General features: G+C 43.0%; 1 protein-coding gene across 5 annotated transcripts in view; it reads left to right on the top strand.

Annotated features, from left to right (window-relative positions):
- The window catches only part of greb1 (growth regulating estrogen receptor binding 1), a 167968-nt gene that overhangs the window by 90868 nt on the left and 62991 nt on the right, over nt 1-14109 (top strand). For all 5 annotated transcript variants that reach the window (XM_078399267.1, XM_078399265.1, XM_078399270.1 and 2 more), the window contains 5 exons: nt 2260-2394; nt 3340-3465; nt 6193-6330; nt 7522-7707; nt 8982-9332. In XM_078399267.1, the coding sequence (XP_078255393.1) occupies nt 2260-2394; nt 3340-3465; nt 6193-6330; nt 7522-7707; nt 8982-9332 (936 nt within the window). The remainder of the gene's footprint in view (nt 1-2259; nt 2395-3339; nt 3466-6192; nt 6331-7521; nt 7708-8981; nt 9333-14109) is intronic.

Genomic DNA, 14109 nt, shown 5'->3' on the forward strand with positions numbered 1-14109 from the left:
CTCAGAGGGTTGTGGCTGTATGGAATGGGCTTCCGGTGGAAGTGGTGGAGGCTGGCTCGATTTTATTATTTAAGAATAAATTGGATAGGTATATGGATAGGAGGGGATTGGAGGGTTATGGTCTGAGTGCAGGTAGATGAGACTAGGTCAGGGAGAATGGTCGGCGTGGACTGGTAGGGCCGGACAGGCCTGTTTTCATGCTGTAGTTGTTATATGTTATATATGTTATATGTTATATGTTAAAAGCAGTTTTGCTATGGCTGCCGAACCCATGGAAGAACAGGCTCAAGGGAACCTGACAACTAAAGGAGAGAAAGCTGACTCACATATCGGCCAGCAGCAAGATCCTTGTCTGTTCTGCAACATGAGGGGTCACACACTGGAGAAGTGTCGGCAGATCAAAAAGAAGGAACTAAAGGAGAGAAGAGAATTAATAAAAAAGAATAGAATTTGTTTTGGATGTTTGAAAGAAGGATATATGAGCAGAAATTGCAAGAATTGCTTGACTTGTGCTGTATGCAAAGGAGAGCATCTTGAGATACTTCATTTTGAACAGAAGGACAAAGAAGGGAAACCTGAGCAACCAGGCGAGCCAGAGTGACGCGACTCCTCTTTCTCCGATGTGTGGACATATCGGGGCCGGTGAAGATACTTGCATCTTCTCGATCGTACCAGTGCAAGTGAAGAGCTACAATGGGAGCACGGTGTTGCAAACGTACGCTTTCTTGGATGGTGGAAGGAGGATCTCTGTTATTATTTGTTCGAGTCATTACATTTATCGCTCACCCGGTCTATGCAAGTGGCAGCTTGAGAGCTAATTGATAGATAAGAAGCTGGCCGCTACAACGCTATTATGCACTGTTTCTTTTTTTTTTGCACGACCCATTGTACGGTTTGTACCTTTTTTTGACAAGGTGGCCATTGGAGCCTGTCAGAGTTAGAAAGAAAGATTTGAAAGTCAGTTTTACATTGTTGATTTTTGTTTAGTTTTTTTTAACATATTTCAGAGTTGAATTGAATCACCCCCACCAAAATTGTAGATCTAGATTTTGATGATGAATAATCTACAGCTGAGACTCCAAACGGTATAGAATTGTACAACCACCCTACTTTGGCACTGAATTCACTGAATCATTGCATATTTATCACAATCTCCCAAAGCACATCGCTGTCTAATATTTTGTAATTTGGGGTTATTAAGAATGTAAAAACAGTTGAGTGCTTTGGGAGTATTTGAGGTGAGGAACAGGGAAGGGATTAAGTTTCAATCGGGGGACGGATGTCGACATCAGCGATGAGATTGGGCACCCCTCCCAACCCATCTGAATTTGGCGGGAAGTTTCCGCTTTCTTATTTCATTTCTGCCATTCCGATTTCGTTTCACATTTTTCTGCAAATTCCAATTTGTCGATTCGTCTGCTAGAGGTCGCTAGGGGTTCTGTGAGAAATCCCCCGCGCCCTGGAAGTCTCCCCGGAAATGTGGCACATAGGCTGGGCAAGGCAGCCAATCTCAACTTCATCGGGACATCCATGGCCACTTTGTCAATTCGGCCTCTAGAGGTCGCTAGGGGTTCCGCGAGAAATCCCTCCCACCCTGGAAGTCTCCCCGAAAATGTGGCACTTAGGCTGACCAAGGCTGCCAATCTCGTCCTCGTGCAGTGCATATGTGCATTTGGCCTTCATACTTTTCTTTGCTGAAAAGTTGCATTATGCGCCATATTATGAATTTCGATGTAAAATTCTGAATTTTGGACATCAAAATTATGAATTTGTAAAATCAAATGTTGAGAGGTCTGGTTTGGGGCATCATTTGGGGCTGGAGTTCATTCTCGGCCATAGTGGGAAGGGACGGTGACGAGGTAGTGGATGGTGACCACCATGAGTTTGGATAAATGTATTACAAATGGAGCTAGAGTGATGTTGAAACAAGCATTTGACAGCACATTGTGTGTCCATCAGCACCTCATTGTCACAGGGGGTCCAGACCCAGAAGGGTGCCTTGCACAAATCACAGCAAGTGTCTGATGGCAGAATAAAAGAATGTGCTAACAAAGTATTGATAGGCCTACATCCCTTCTCTTCTGAGTTTTTCCAGGAATCTTTTTCTAATTATGTAATTGACTACTAGCACTATTTTGGTATTATTACTAACTTGAAAATTACATCAACTAATAGAATCGAATCATCTTATTTTACTCTATGCTGAAAATCTGTCCTCTTAAGAGGAAAGTCATTGACTACCTAGGTTTGTAATTACAGGTTCACCAGCAGACCCAGCTCTTGCTCGAGCAGGGGTTTCTGTAACTCATAACAACAGAGAATTATCCAGACACAAAAATGCAATGAAGGTCAACGATGTGGCCACGCAGAATACATCAAGGCCTTCAGTGATAGGTATAGTAATTTTATGTGTTGTCAGCTTCTTTTGTACTTTGTATTCACCAAGGTGAAGGACATGGCGGACTGTGAGATCAGTTTGGGAAAGACTAACATGTTTGGGCAGTACGAGATCAAAAAAGAAGTGGTGTTGGGACTCTTGAAGAGCATTTAAGGTGGATAAATCTCTTGGATCTGATGGGATCTATCACATGAGTAAGAGAGGAGTTTGCAGGGGCCTTGACGAAGATCTTTATTGTTTGGAGTATTGCGCGCAGTTCTGGTCACCCAGTTACAGGAAGCATATGAAGGCTTTGGAGAGGGTGCAGAAAAGATACATCAGAATACTGCTTGGATTAGCGGGTATTAGATATGAGGAGATGGTGGACAAACTTGGACTGTTTTAAGTTTTAAGTTGAACACATAGATATACAGGGAATGGAGGGATATCGATCACATGCATGCAGAGGAGATCAGTTGAACTTGGCATCATGTTTGGCATGGCATTGTGGGTGTAGGGGCATATTCCTGCACTCTATAGTTCCAAGTTCCATGTCATGATTTCAGCTGCAGCCCACATGTTAACACATTCCTATAAGCTATGTATTCAAGCTCACAATAGATATTGAAATGTGCAAATCTAGGCTTGTAGTGCTGATGGATATTAATAACATCAGAGCTGCTATTCTTCATAAGAGACACTTAAAAAAAGACAGATGTAACTTGATACATTTCATGTTCCCAAAGTGTTTGCAGCCTATGAACTACTCTTAGAGGTATAGTCAATTTAAAAAAATATATATTGTACCGATATGTGTATATAACAGTCTCGGAAAAATACCAGTATGATTTTGATTGCTGTAAAAAACTTTGTCATCCCTGTTGGACTTTGCTCAGTTGTAATTTCAGAATTATGGTCAGAATAAGTGTATGCCATTATCATAATTTTTGGTATGTTTTCAGGCAATTTAGCTAATTCAGGTCCTCCTAAGAAGCGCCACAGGGGTTGGTCACCAGATTCCCCATCAGCAACAGAGACGAGTTCCAATCAGAGTATTCTACCTGCACAGAATTCGAGCAGCAAAACTGGTATGATGAATCAATAACATTCTTGCATCCAGGTTTTGTTTTAAAGTTCTATTTTCTTACTATCATCTGTTGTACATAATGTCTTGTACTGATGGAGTTTTTAGTAATTTACAGAATATTGTTTTGCCAGTCATTATTCTGGTGAGGTGTGAAACGGAAAATGTCATTTTGTTCATAGTCCCTTCCTTCAAACCAGTGTTATGGAATATATTGACTCACTAAGTGCAAGATTAATTTGACATTTGTAGATCTTGGGATATTCATTAGTGTCATTTGGAAGATATAATAGAAGCTTCTAATTAGTCCTGTTCCATTTTTAAAACAAGTTCCTTATTTTTGATTTGCATGCATTTACCTATTTTGTTGCCAAGTTTACTTGAAAATTCATTTTATGGACAACTACACACACTTAAGATCAGGAAGCATAAGTTGCCTTGTAGTTCCAGATAAAACAACTTTCACATTAATTATTTAATGACTTTCAGATTAATTAACTACTTGAAATAAATACAGTTTGAATAAACACAGTTTGAAAAGTACAAATGTTCTAATTTTTGGAAAAGCAAATTAACTTAGATATGCAATTGCTCTATGCTTCTCTACCATATTATGTCACAGTTCATGACAGAGGATCCGGATTTTGTGATCATTTCAAATCATTGCATCTGATTGAATATGTTTCTTGATCTTACACATGGATGAATAATATTTAAACACAATTTTTTCTGCATATTTACTTCATTATCTAAGAGTAAAATCAAATAATGCACTGGCACATAAAACAGCAAACTAAATAAATAATAGGTGGTAATAATGAAAATGTAAGCAGTGAAATAAAAATTATCAAGTTTCAGGTATCTGATACCCTTTAGAATATTTTCAGTCAGGGTAGCTGATGTACTAATATTTGTGGAAGGGTTCGGTTCCTGTTGAAATGTGACAATTTGTTGCACAAGCAGGAGCCTCGGTTGGGACATTCATGAGAGTTTGTTTCCCTTTTGGGACATGGACTTTGGGTCATTAAGGGTAGTGCATAAGTGATGGGAGCAGATTTAGGCGATTCGGTCCGTCAAATCTACTCCATATTCATTCATGGCTGATCTAACCCACTCATTTCTGGGATCATTCTCGTAAACTCGTCTCAAGATGCTCTCCAGCGCCACCACATTCTTCCTGTGATATGGGGCCCAAAATTGTTCACAATACTCCAAATGCTGTCTAAACAGCACCTGATAAAGCCTCAGCATTACATCTCTGTTTTTGTATTCTAGTCCTCTCAAAATAAATACGAGCATTGTGTTTGCGTTCCTTACTACCAATTCGACTTGCAAATTAACTTTTTGGGAATCCTGCACCAGCACTCCCAAGTTTCTTTGCTCCTCCGATTTCTGAATTGTCTTCCCATTTAGAAAATAGTGTACTCCTTTATTCCTACTATCAAAATGCATGACTCCACACTTTGCTGCGATGTATTCCATCTGACACTTTTCTACCCATTCTGCCAACCTGTCCCAGTCCTTCTGCAGAGTCCCAGCTTTCTCTACACTACCTGCTCCTCCACCTATCTGCAAACATGGCCACAAAGCCTTGAATCCCCTCATCCAAATCTTTCAATTTTAAAATTGGATCCTAGGTGAGAATAGGAATAGTGCACTTGTAGTTACCCCTTCCAGTCTTGCATTATCCTGACTTGAAAATATATAATTATTTCTTCATCAGTATTAAGTCTTAATCCTGGAGATCCCAGCACCCAAATCGCTGTAGTGGCAATTCACCGGATGGACCGATACAGTTCGATAAGATGGCTCCACACTGTCGTCCCAAGGGTGGATGATAAATGCTGGCCCTACCAATGAATAAGAAAAGTATTCATTTTGCAATTAAAGATTGCCATACTTTTAGCATTGTGGAATTTATTTACTGATTTCTACTCCATATTATTTCCTTTGTTTTGATTTCAGAACTATGAATATTGTATCATTTGCTTTATTCCCCTCCTGCTAGACTATATGCAAATAAAATCTTAGAACATTACAAAAAGGCATTAAGGTAGACAGAATGTACAGAGACAGCAACAGTTTTAATATCTTGGGCCATTCACATTTCATCAGAAATTTCCAGTATTTGCTGTATTTTGCTTTTGATTGATATGCCATCTATCAGCGGTATCTTATCATATCATATCATATCATATATATACAGCCGGAAACAGGCCTTTTCGGCCCTCCAAGTCCGTGCCGCCCAGCGATCCCCGTACATTAACACTATCCTACACCCACTAGGGACAATTTTTACATTTACCCAGCCAATTAACCTACATACCTGTACGTCTTTGGAGTGTGGGAGGAAACCGAAGATCTCGGAGAAAACCCACGCAGGTCACGGGGAGAACGTACAAACTCCTTACAGTACAGCACCCGTAGTCAGGATCGAACCTGAGTCTCCGGCGCTGCATTCGCTGTAAAGCAGCAACTCTACCGCTGCGCTACCGTGCCGCCCGTTAACTCATTTGAGTTAATAGTGGAAAAGTACGTCTGAAGAAGGGTCTCGACCCGAAACGTCACCCATTCCCTCTCTCCTAGGTGACCTGCTGAGTTAATCCAGCATTTTGTGATACCTTTGATTTGTACCAGCATCTGCAGTTATTTTCCTGCACTCCTCACGTTCATTGCAATTGCTGACTGCAAGTCTTTCATGAAATTCATTGATTCCTCTTGTTAATTACAGACCTTGCGGAATTGGCTTGTGGGACTCAGTCCAGCCACTTAGGACCAACTCCTTCTCCACTTACAGTCTCAGAAGACCCTGTGATTGTTCCTGACAATTTACTAAAAATCTGTGGGACCCGACTGGTAATTTTTAAAGGTAAATTAACATAATAGATGAATATAAACTGGACTTGCACGTTTTTATTCGGGCTGGCAAGTAGGATCAGAGCGGGCCTGGTAGAGGGAGGAAGATGCTTGGACACTGCCCAAGACCACGGAGTCTCAACCAATTGCATTGGTGAAGTCGGATGTAAATGAAGCTTCTGGGATTTCTGCCCGACATCAGGTCATATTCACGACCTGGACAGATGTGAGCAACAACATGTCCATAGAAAGCTGTGGGCTCGTAGTTGTGGTCTTTAGCCCTCACAGGCAGTCACAGGCAATCCCAGGAAACGAGTGGGTTCCCTTTTTTACAGATGTCCATAAGGAGATTTTTCTCCAATAATGAGAAAATATGCACAAATCACTCAATGGTAGCCATAGTATTGCAATGAATTACATCAGAATCACACCAGACTGATCACAACAAAAATATTATGTGAAGAGAAAACTAGTTCTGCTATTCGTAGAAACCAACTCATGTGGGTACGTCGAATTTTGAATTTAATAATATTACGGGAGCTCACTCTTATGTAGCGGGTGTCAGTGAGTCAGGACAGCTTGTATCTTGGGAACTGCAATTTTACAATTGGAAAGGATCGCTTCATATTTGGTGATTCTGGGGAACTCCTTGGGGATCCTGAGCAATTTAGAGAGTTTGTGTTAAAATGGTTACCTTGGCCCCTTCTGGCCTGTCAATAGACTTGACACCTCCTGCCTTCAATTTACAATTGAATTGAGGCACTAATATATCAGTTGGTCTGACCTTTTCCTCCTAAATTGATCCCTGCTGCTATTAGCGACCTATACCACAAACCAAATCAATGCCATTGGTATTATGACTGCCATGGTGAGTTGGAAGTGGGATTTCAGTTTTCCTAGATTTTAAATGACTCAATCCCCTTGTGAGCCTGGGAAGGTAAATGTTGTATGTGATTAGTGAGATATTACATCATCATACTGACTGCAAGTCACTATGTATTTATTTGATTTGCCCAGCTTACTTGTTTGTTTTACTTGGTTGTTACTTACCTGTTTGGAGAATTGTTTATTTACTGAAGAAGGAACTTTCTGTGGAATTATGCTCTTGTAGCTATCAAGAAAGAAACTGTACTTTAAAGTCATTATATCTGCATAGTATGATGTAAAATGAAATAATTATTGTGAAATAATATGATTTTTTTAGGCCATGGAAGCTTTCCTTACCTTTGTGGTAATCTGAGTGATGTCGTGGTTAGTCCATTGCTACAGAATTGCTATGGAAACACGCAGTCTTTACCCAGAGTATATGAGCAGCATTGTACATCTGTGAGCACAGTCGTGTCTGTAGAGATGCAGATTTTACTAACAGTGTACTATCTAGTTCAACTTGGTAAGTGATCAAGCATAATTGTATGAGATTGTTTCTCCTTAAGTTTGTAAATTCTTCCAATAACAGAGTTCAATTGTTTTGCTTAAAAGTTTAATTTCTCGAAGAAAGTGAGTATACCAAGTGCAATAACCTGGAATTTCATCTCTAAACCTCTCTGTTCACTCACTCCTCTCCCATTAAGATGCACTGTAAAATGTACTACTTTGTTCAGGCATTTGTTCATCGATATACTAAAACTCTCATTTGTTTGTTCCCGAACTACAGCCAAAATGGTACACAATAGCGTGACAATTTTAGGCCCACCTTACCGTCTCCCTTTGGTGCTAATGTTTCATTGAAATCGATGTTAAATTTTAAAAGTTTAAAATCTATCTCCGAGGAGGGAGGGAGGTGGTGGGTGGGGGGAGGATAAGGGGGGGGGGGGTTGTGGGGGATGTTGGGGGGGCAGGGGAGGAAGAGGGAGAGGGAGGAGGGAGGCGGGGGTGCTGCACCAATGCAGGAGAGGTTTGGGCCCAATGGGTCCACTTGGTCGAGTTTACTCTAAGATTTCCGAATGGAGTTCTCCATCAAACCTTGTAAGGTAAGTTTCAGTGAAGCCACTCTACTTTAGGGTGATATATAAATGCTGGTGTTGTTGCAAAAGCATCAAGAGTGCAGGTTCTCAATTTTTTTTTTTTCCATAATTTAAAATTTTGTAATGGACATACCTAAAAATAACCAGAAAAATGCTCCACCCCACGAGCCTGTACTTGAAATCAGTGTTGGAGAACATAATGTAAAGTGATAAAAATGTGTTCATAGCCCCATGTTTATTTTAAGAAAGTCTTGCAATGAAGTCCCTTTAAACAAGTCGGCCAACTTGCTTGATGAGATCCTACAGAGAGTATCATGATAATGAGTGGATTATCCTTGTAAGTGTTAAAGTGATAAATAACAGGAAGGCACATTGAAGTGCTGTTCTTTTGGAATAGGGCTGTGGGAATTTTATGTCCTCCTGATTTGGTAGGTTAACAACTTCCAGAGACCACATCCAGCAACAAGAGACCACATCCAGCAACTCAGCACTCTACTAGTACTGCAGTAAAGTGTTATTGTAATGGAATCTTAAGTGTTTGCAGGTTATATACTGGTTTATTTGTCTGAACTAAATCACTTATTATAAACCAGTTCTTATTAAATTTTTATTTCCTACTTTCATTGGAAATAGTTAGGATTAGTTTTCTGGATTTCTATGGAAATCTTACAATTGAACTTATTTATTTCTTGAATCCTAGAACCTGATCAGGTGCCTTTGATTGAGGATTTGGAACACATTTTGGTGAGAGCGTGGCAGGAATCTAATCTTACCGAAACCAAACATTACCAGCAAGTTGTTTCTCAGTCATTACCATGCGTGTCATCACAGGCCTTGGCCGTCACCTCAAAGCAGCTCACCTGGTTGGCCAAATTAGCAGCCAGTTCCTGCAAGAATGTTGTCAAGATCGTTGATTGGACAAATTCATTGGCGGAAGGCCTCACAGAAACATTCAAACTTCTCAGTGAGGGGAAATTGCAAGGAAAGAATTTTGTCGTAATCATTTGCACGACGAAAAACCAAAGCACCGAGTCATGTGTGGTGGTAACAGGTCAGTATTTCATGTTTATGAAACTTAAAAACAGGATAACTTACCATTAAAGTTTGAGGGTTAGTTTCAGCTTTGCCTTAACATGTCGACGTGTTTCTATTTCTCAAGTCCATGTCTATCTAATTCCATCACTCAATGTATGGATCTCTCCAAGAGATTGGATCCTGCCTCACCACCATGCTGCAATGTTTTCTTGTCGAAGGAACAAATGGCATCCTCTGTGACTATGAACATGGTAAACTATCTCCCCACATTCTTCTCAACCTTTTCTTGCAGCATTTCACATGGTTGAACACCACACACTCCATCATCTCCTCTCCTGTTGCCCAAGCAGATGGCCTACCAGTGCCTTAATTCATTCATCACTATCTTTAGCTAGTTTTGACCTTTTGGCTCCTATTCTGGCTTCTGAATTTCTACTTCCCAAATTCAATCCTGTGCTAACATCTCTGCTTGGTGTTTTGTGATTTCTTTTTGGTAGTGTATAATTTGTGCTTTTGGTAGACTGAAGATGTTTAATGCCAATATTTGTACAAAGCATTTAAACAATACATCAACTGGCGGGGAATGGGGGGATATAGAGCACATGCAGGCAGATGTGCAGTTTAAATTGGCATTGTGGTGGGTGCAGATAGCATGGGTTGAAGATGCTGTTCCTGGGCTGTACTGTTCTAGGTTCAATGTAATGCTGCTCAAGTATATAGATTTTTAGAAGTGACACATAAGTGGCCTCTATAAGCATTCTTACAGAGGAGATTTCCAACACCTACAGTATTTTGCCTTTGTTCAGAAATCAGTTGTATTCACAGATCTCAATTAAGTGCAATTTCATTGCAATACATCTCCTTAGTTAATGCATCTTGTCCAAATTTCTTTGTATTCGGAAATACCGTCTGGAATATGTCAGGGGACTATTTGACTGGGTGTAAATGCTGAGCTGTTAAGAAAATAATTTGCATTTAAATTGAGCCTTTCATGCTCTTGGGATTCCCACAGTCCTTCATGGCCAATTATAAATGTTTTCAAATGCTTTTTTCTCTGTTCCGATGCAAGAAACAAGGCAATCGATTTACACACAGCAAGCATCTATAAATGGCAGTGAGCTAAGTGATCACATCTGTTTAGATTGATGATAGTTGAGGAATAAATATTGTCCATAATTCCAAGGATGCAACCTCGCCTCTTTGAGTAGAGTCACGGAATCTTTTAGGTTAGGCGGCACGGTGGCTCAGCGGTAGAGTTGCTGACTTACAGCGTTTACGGCGCCAGAGATCCCGGTTCGATCCTGACTAACGATGCTGTCTGTATGGAGTTTGTACGTTCGCGCGTGGGTTTTCTCCGAGATCTACGGTTTCGGAGGACCACCTTGAGGGGGGTGGGGAAGAACAATGGAGGACCCGGCGTGGGGGAACTGTTGGGGGGGTGTGACAAAAGGGGGAGCCGACATGCTTTGTAACTTTGTCAGCACCGTAGGTGGCTGCTATTTGTTTACATTGTGTATGCAGGCAAAGAATTTCACTGTGCCTAGCCACATGTGACAATAATGTATTCCTATTCCTCTTCCTCCCACATTCCAAAGACGCACATATTTGCAAGTTGATTGGTTTGGTATAAATGTAAATTGTACCTAGTGTGTGTAGGAAAGTGTTAATGTGTGGGGATCATTGGTCGGTGTGGCCTCGGTGGGCCAAAGGGGCTGTTTTCGTGCTGTATAACTCTAAATGTCAACCCATGGATGCAGATAAGGCACCCATCCAAAAAGCTGTGTGTCGAAAGAGAATCATTATTACATACATTGGAAGGTCAGTATGGATTCAGTGTTTAGTTTTTCACCTAAATTTTGCCATGTGTTGTTCACCTCAATTCCTGCAGTCCCCCCCAAAAAGTGGAGAAGTTTAAACATTTCTCACACACATAATGAACGAACAGCCCCTGTACGTTAGAGTGTGGATGACCCGTACCTGGAAGAACAGTAAAAATTAATGTTCTTGCGACCTGTTGTTTTCAACACATTTGATTCAAGGTCACAGGCAGAGAAGTATTGTTAAAGTGATAAATTGTGGAGATGCACCAATTATTGATGAAATCACATTGGAGTAGACACGATTGGGAATGTAAACAAAGTTTTAATTAACATTTTCTGGCACATATTGTCAAGTTTATTGATTGGAAAAATGCATTGGCGGAGGGCCTGACAGAACCATTCGAACTTCTCTGAGGGGAAATTGCAATAAAAAACTTTTGTCGTGATCATTTGCGCCACTAAGAACCAACTGAGCCATTTGTCCAAAACCAGAAAATCACTAACACAGTTGGCATATGTAAGTAAAAATCACTTGTCATTGGCTTCATTGACTGAGTTAAATGAATCAGAACTTAGAACAGCATAACACAGGAATAGGCCTATTGGCCCACAATGTGCATGCCAAACATGATGCCAAATTACACGTCCTCTGCCTGCATGTGATCCATATTACTTCACATTCCCTGCATGTCCATGTGCCTACCTAAAGACTCTGAAACACCACTGTCGTATCTGTTTTTACCACCACACCAGACAGCATGGTCCAGGCACCTATCATTCACTGTGTTTGCCTGACACAGCTCCTTTAAACATTCCTCCTCTGACCATAAAGCTATGCCCACTAGTTTTGGACATTTCAACCTGGGAAAAGGTTCTGACTGTCTACCCTGTCTATACCTCTCATAATTTCATATAGTTCTCTCAGGTCTCCCCTCAGCCTCAGATGCTCTAGAAAAAACAATCTAAGCCTAATCTAAGGAACCTTGTCAAATGCCTTTATAAGTGCGTCTGGGCATCATCTACTGCTCTATCCTCATCATGGATTGTGGTGTAGCACAGAAAGTAGAGACTGATTGCAAATTTAGATTTTCCTTTAGAAATCTGGGAAATTTCCAGTCTATCTCATTAATCTTATTAACAAGGGAGAGAACCTTTTCTTACAAAAGAAATGTTGCTTCATTATTCACAAATACATAGAGCTTTTAACACTTTATCTACAAGAAGGTACAGGACTACACATGTCTTCCTCACCAATGCTCTTTGCCCAGCTCCCACTTCCCAATCTCAATCTCCAGGCTTCCCCCCGCTCTTGAGAGTTCAGAGAATAGATTGCAAGGTGGCTGGAGATATTGTGATATAAGCTACAGGTACGCAGAATCATTGTTCAGCAAAAGTCCCCAGGACTATTACCATCATTGGTCAAGCTCCCAGTCAGTTCCTCTAGGTCTGTTGAAGCTGCCGTGTCCACAGAATGCCACACGGATATGCTCATTTGTGGGAATAACCAGTAGTCAGAATAGGTTTGTGTGGCTGTTGTTCATAAATTCATAGTTCATAAGACATGTAGTAGCAGAATTAGGCAATTTGACCCATCGAGTCTACCCCACCATTTGAGCATGGCTGATCTATTTTTCCCCCTCAACCCCATTATCCTGCCTTCTCCTCGTAACCTTTGTCACCCTAACTAATCAAGAACCTATCAATGTCCACTTTAAAAATACCCAATGACAGCCTCCTCAGCCGTCTGAGGCTGTGGAATGAATTCCACAGATTAACCATGCTACAATGTAGAAGATGGATCAGAGCGAGGGCCTGCTGGTGCCTGCGCATCCCCAGAGCGAGGGCCTGCTGGTGCCTGCGCATCCTCAGAGCGAGGGCCTGCTGGTGCCTGTGCATCCCCAGCGCGAGGGCCTGCTGGTGCCTGCGCATCCCCAGAGCGAGGGCCTGCTGGTGCCTGCGCATCCCCAGAGCGAGGGCCTGCTGGTGCCTGTGCATCCCCAGAGCGAGGGCCTCTGGTGCCTGCGCATCCCCAGAGCGAGGGCCTGCTGGTGCCTGCGCATCCCCAGAGCGAGGGCCTGCTGGTGCCTGCGCATCCCCAGAGCGAGGGCCTGCTGGTGCCTGCGCATCCTCAGAGCGAGGGCCTGCTGGTGCCTGTGCATCCCCAGCGCGAGGGCCTGCTGGGGCCTGCGCATCCCCAGAGCGAGGGCCTGCTGGTGCCTGTGCATCCCTCAGAGCGAGGGCCTGCTGGTGCCTGCGCATCCCCAGAGCGAGGGCCTGCTGGTGCCTGCGCATCCCTCAGAGCGAGGGCCTGCTGGTGCCAGCGCATTCCCAGAGCGAGGGCCTGCTGGTGCCTGTGCATCCCTCAGAGCGAGGGCCTGCTGGTGCCTGCGTATCCCCAGAGCGAGGGCCTGCTGGTGCCAGCGCATCCCTCAGAGCGAGGGCCTGCTGGTGCCTGTGCATCCCCAGAGCGAGGGCCTGCTGGTGCCTGCGTATCCCCAGAGCGAGGGCCTGCTGGTGCCTGCTGGTGCCTGCGCATTCCCAGAGCGAGGGCCTGCTGGTGCCTGCGCATCCCCAGAGCGAGGGCCTGCTGGTGCCTGCTGGTGCCTGCGCATCCCTCAGAGCGAGGGCCTGCTGGTGCCTGCTGATCCCCAGAGCGAGGGCCTGCTGGTGCCTGTGCATCCCCAGAGCGAGGGCCTGCTGGTGCCTGTGCATCCCCAGAGCGAGGGCCTGCTGGTGCCTGTGCATCCCCAGAGCGAGGGCCTGCTGGTGCCTGCGCATCCCCAGAGCGAGGGCCTGCTGGTGCCTGTGCATCCCCAGAGCGAGGGCCTGCTGGTGCCTGCGTATCCCCAGAGCGAGGGCCTGCTGGTGCCTGCGCAACCATGCTACAATGTTGTGCATTGTAGCTACATAGAGTCGTTGAGAGAAAAGCAAGGCACTGCAGGTGCTTGAAATTTCAAACAAATATGTAAAATA

This window comes from Rhinoraja longicauda, chromosome 5 (assembly GCF_053455715.1).
Source record: "Rhinoraja longicauda isolate Sanriku21f chromosome 5, sRhiLon1.1, whole genome shotgun sequence".
Lineage (NCBI taxonomy): Eukaryota > Metazoa > Chordata > Chondrichthyes > Rajiformes > Arhynchobatidae > Rhinoraja > Rhinoraja longicauda.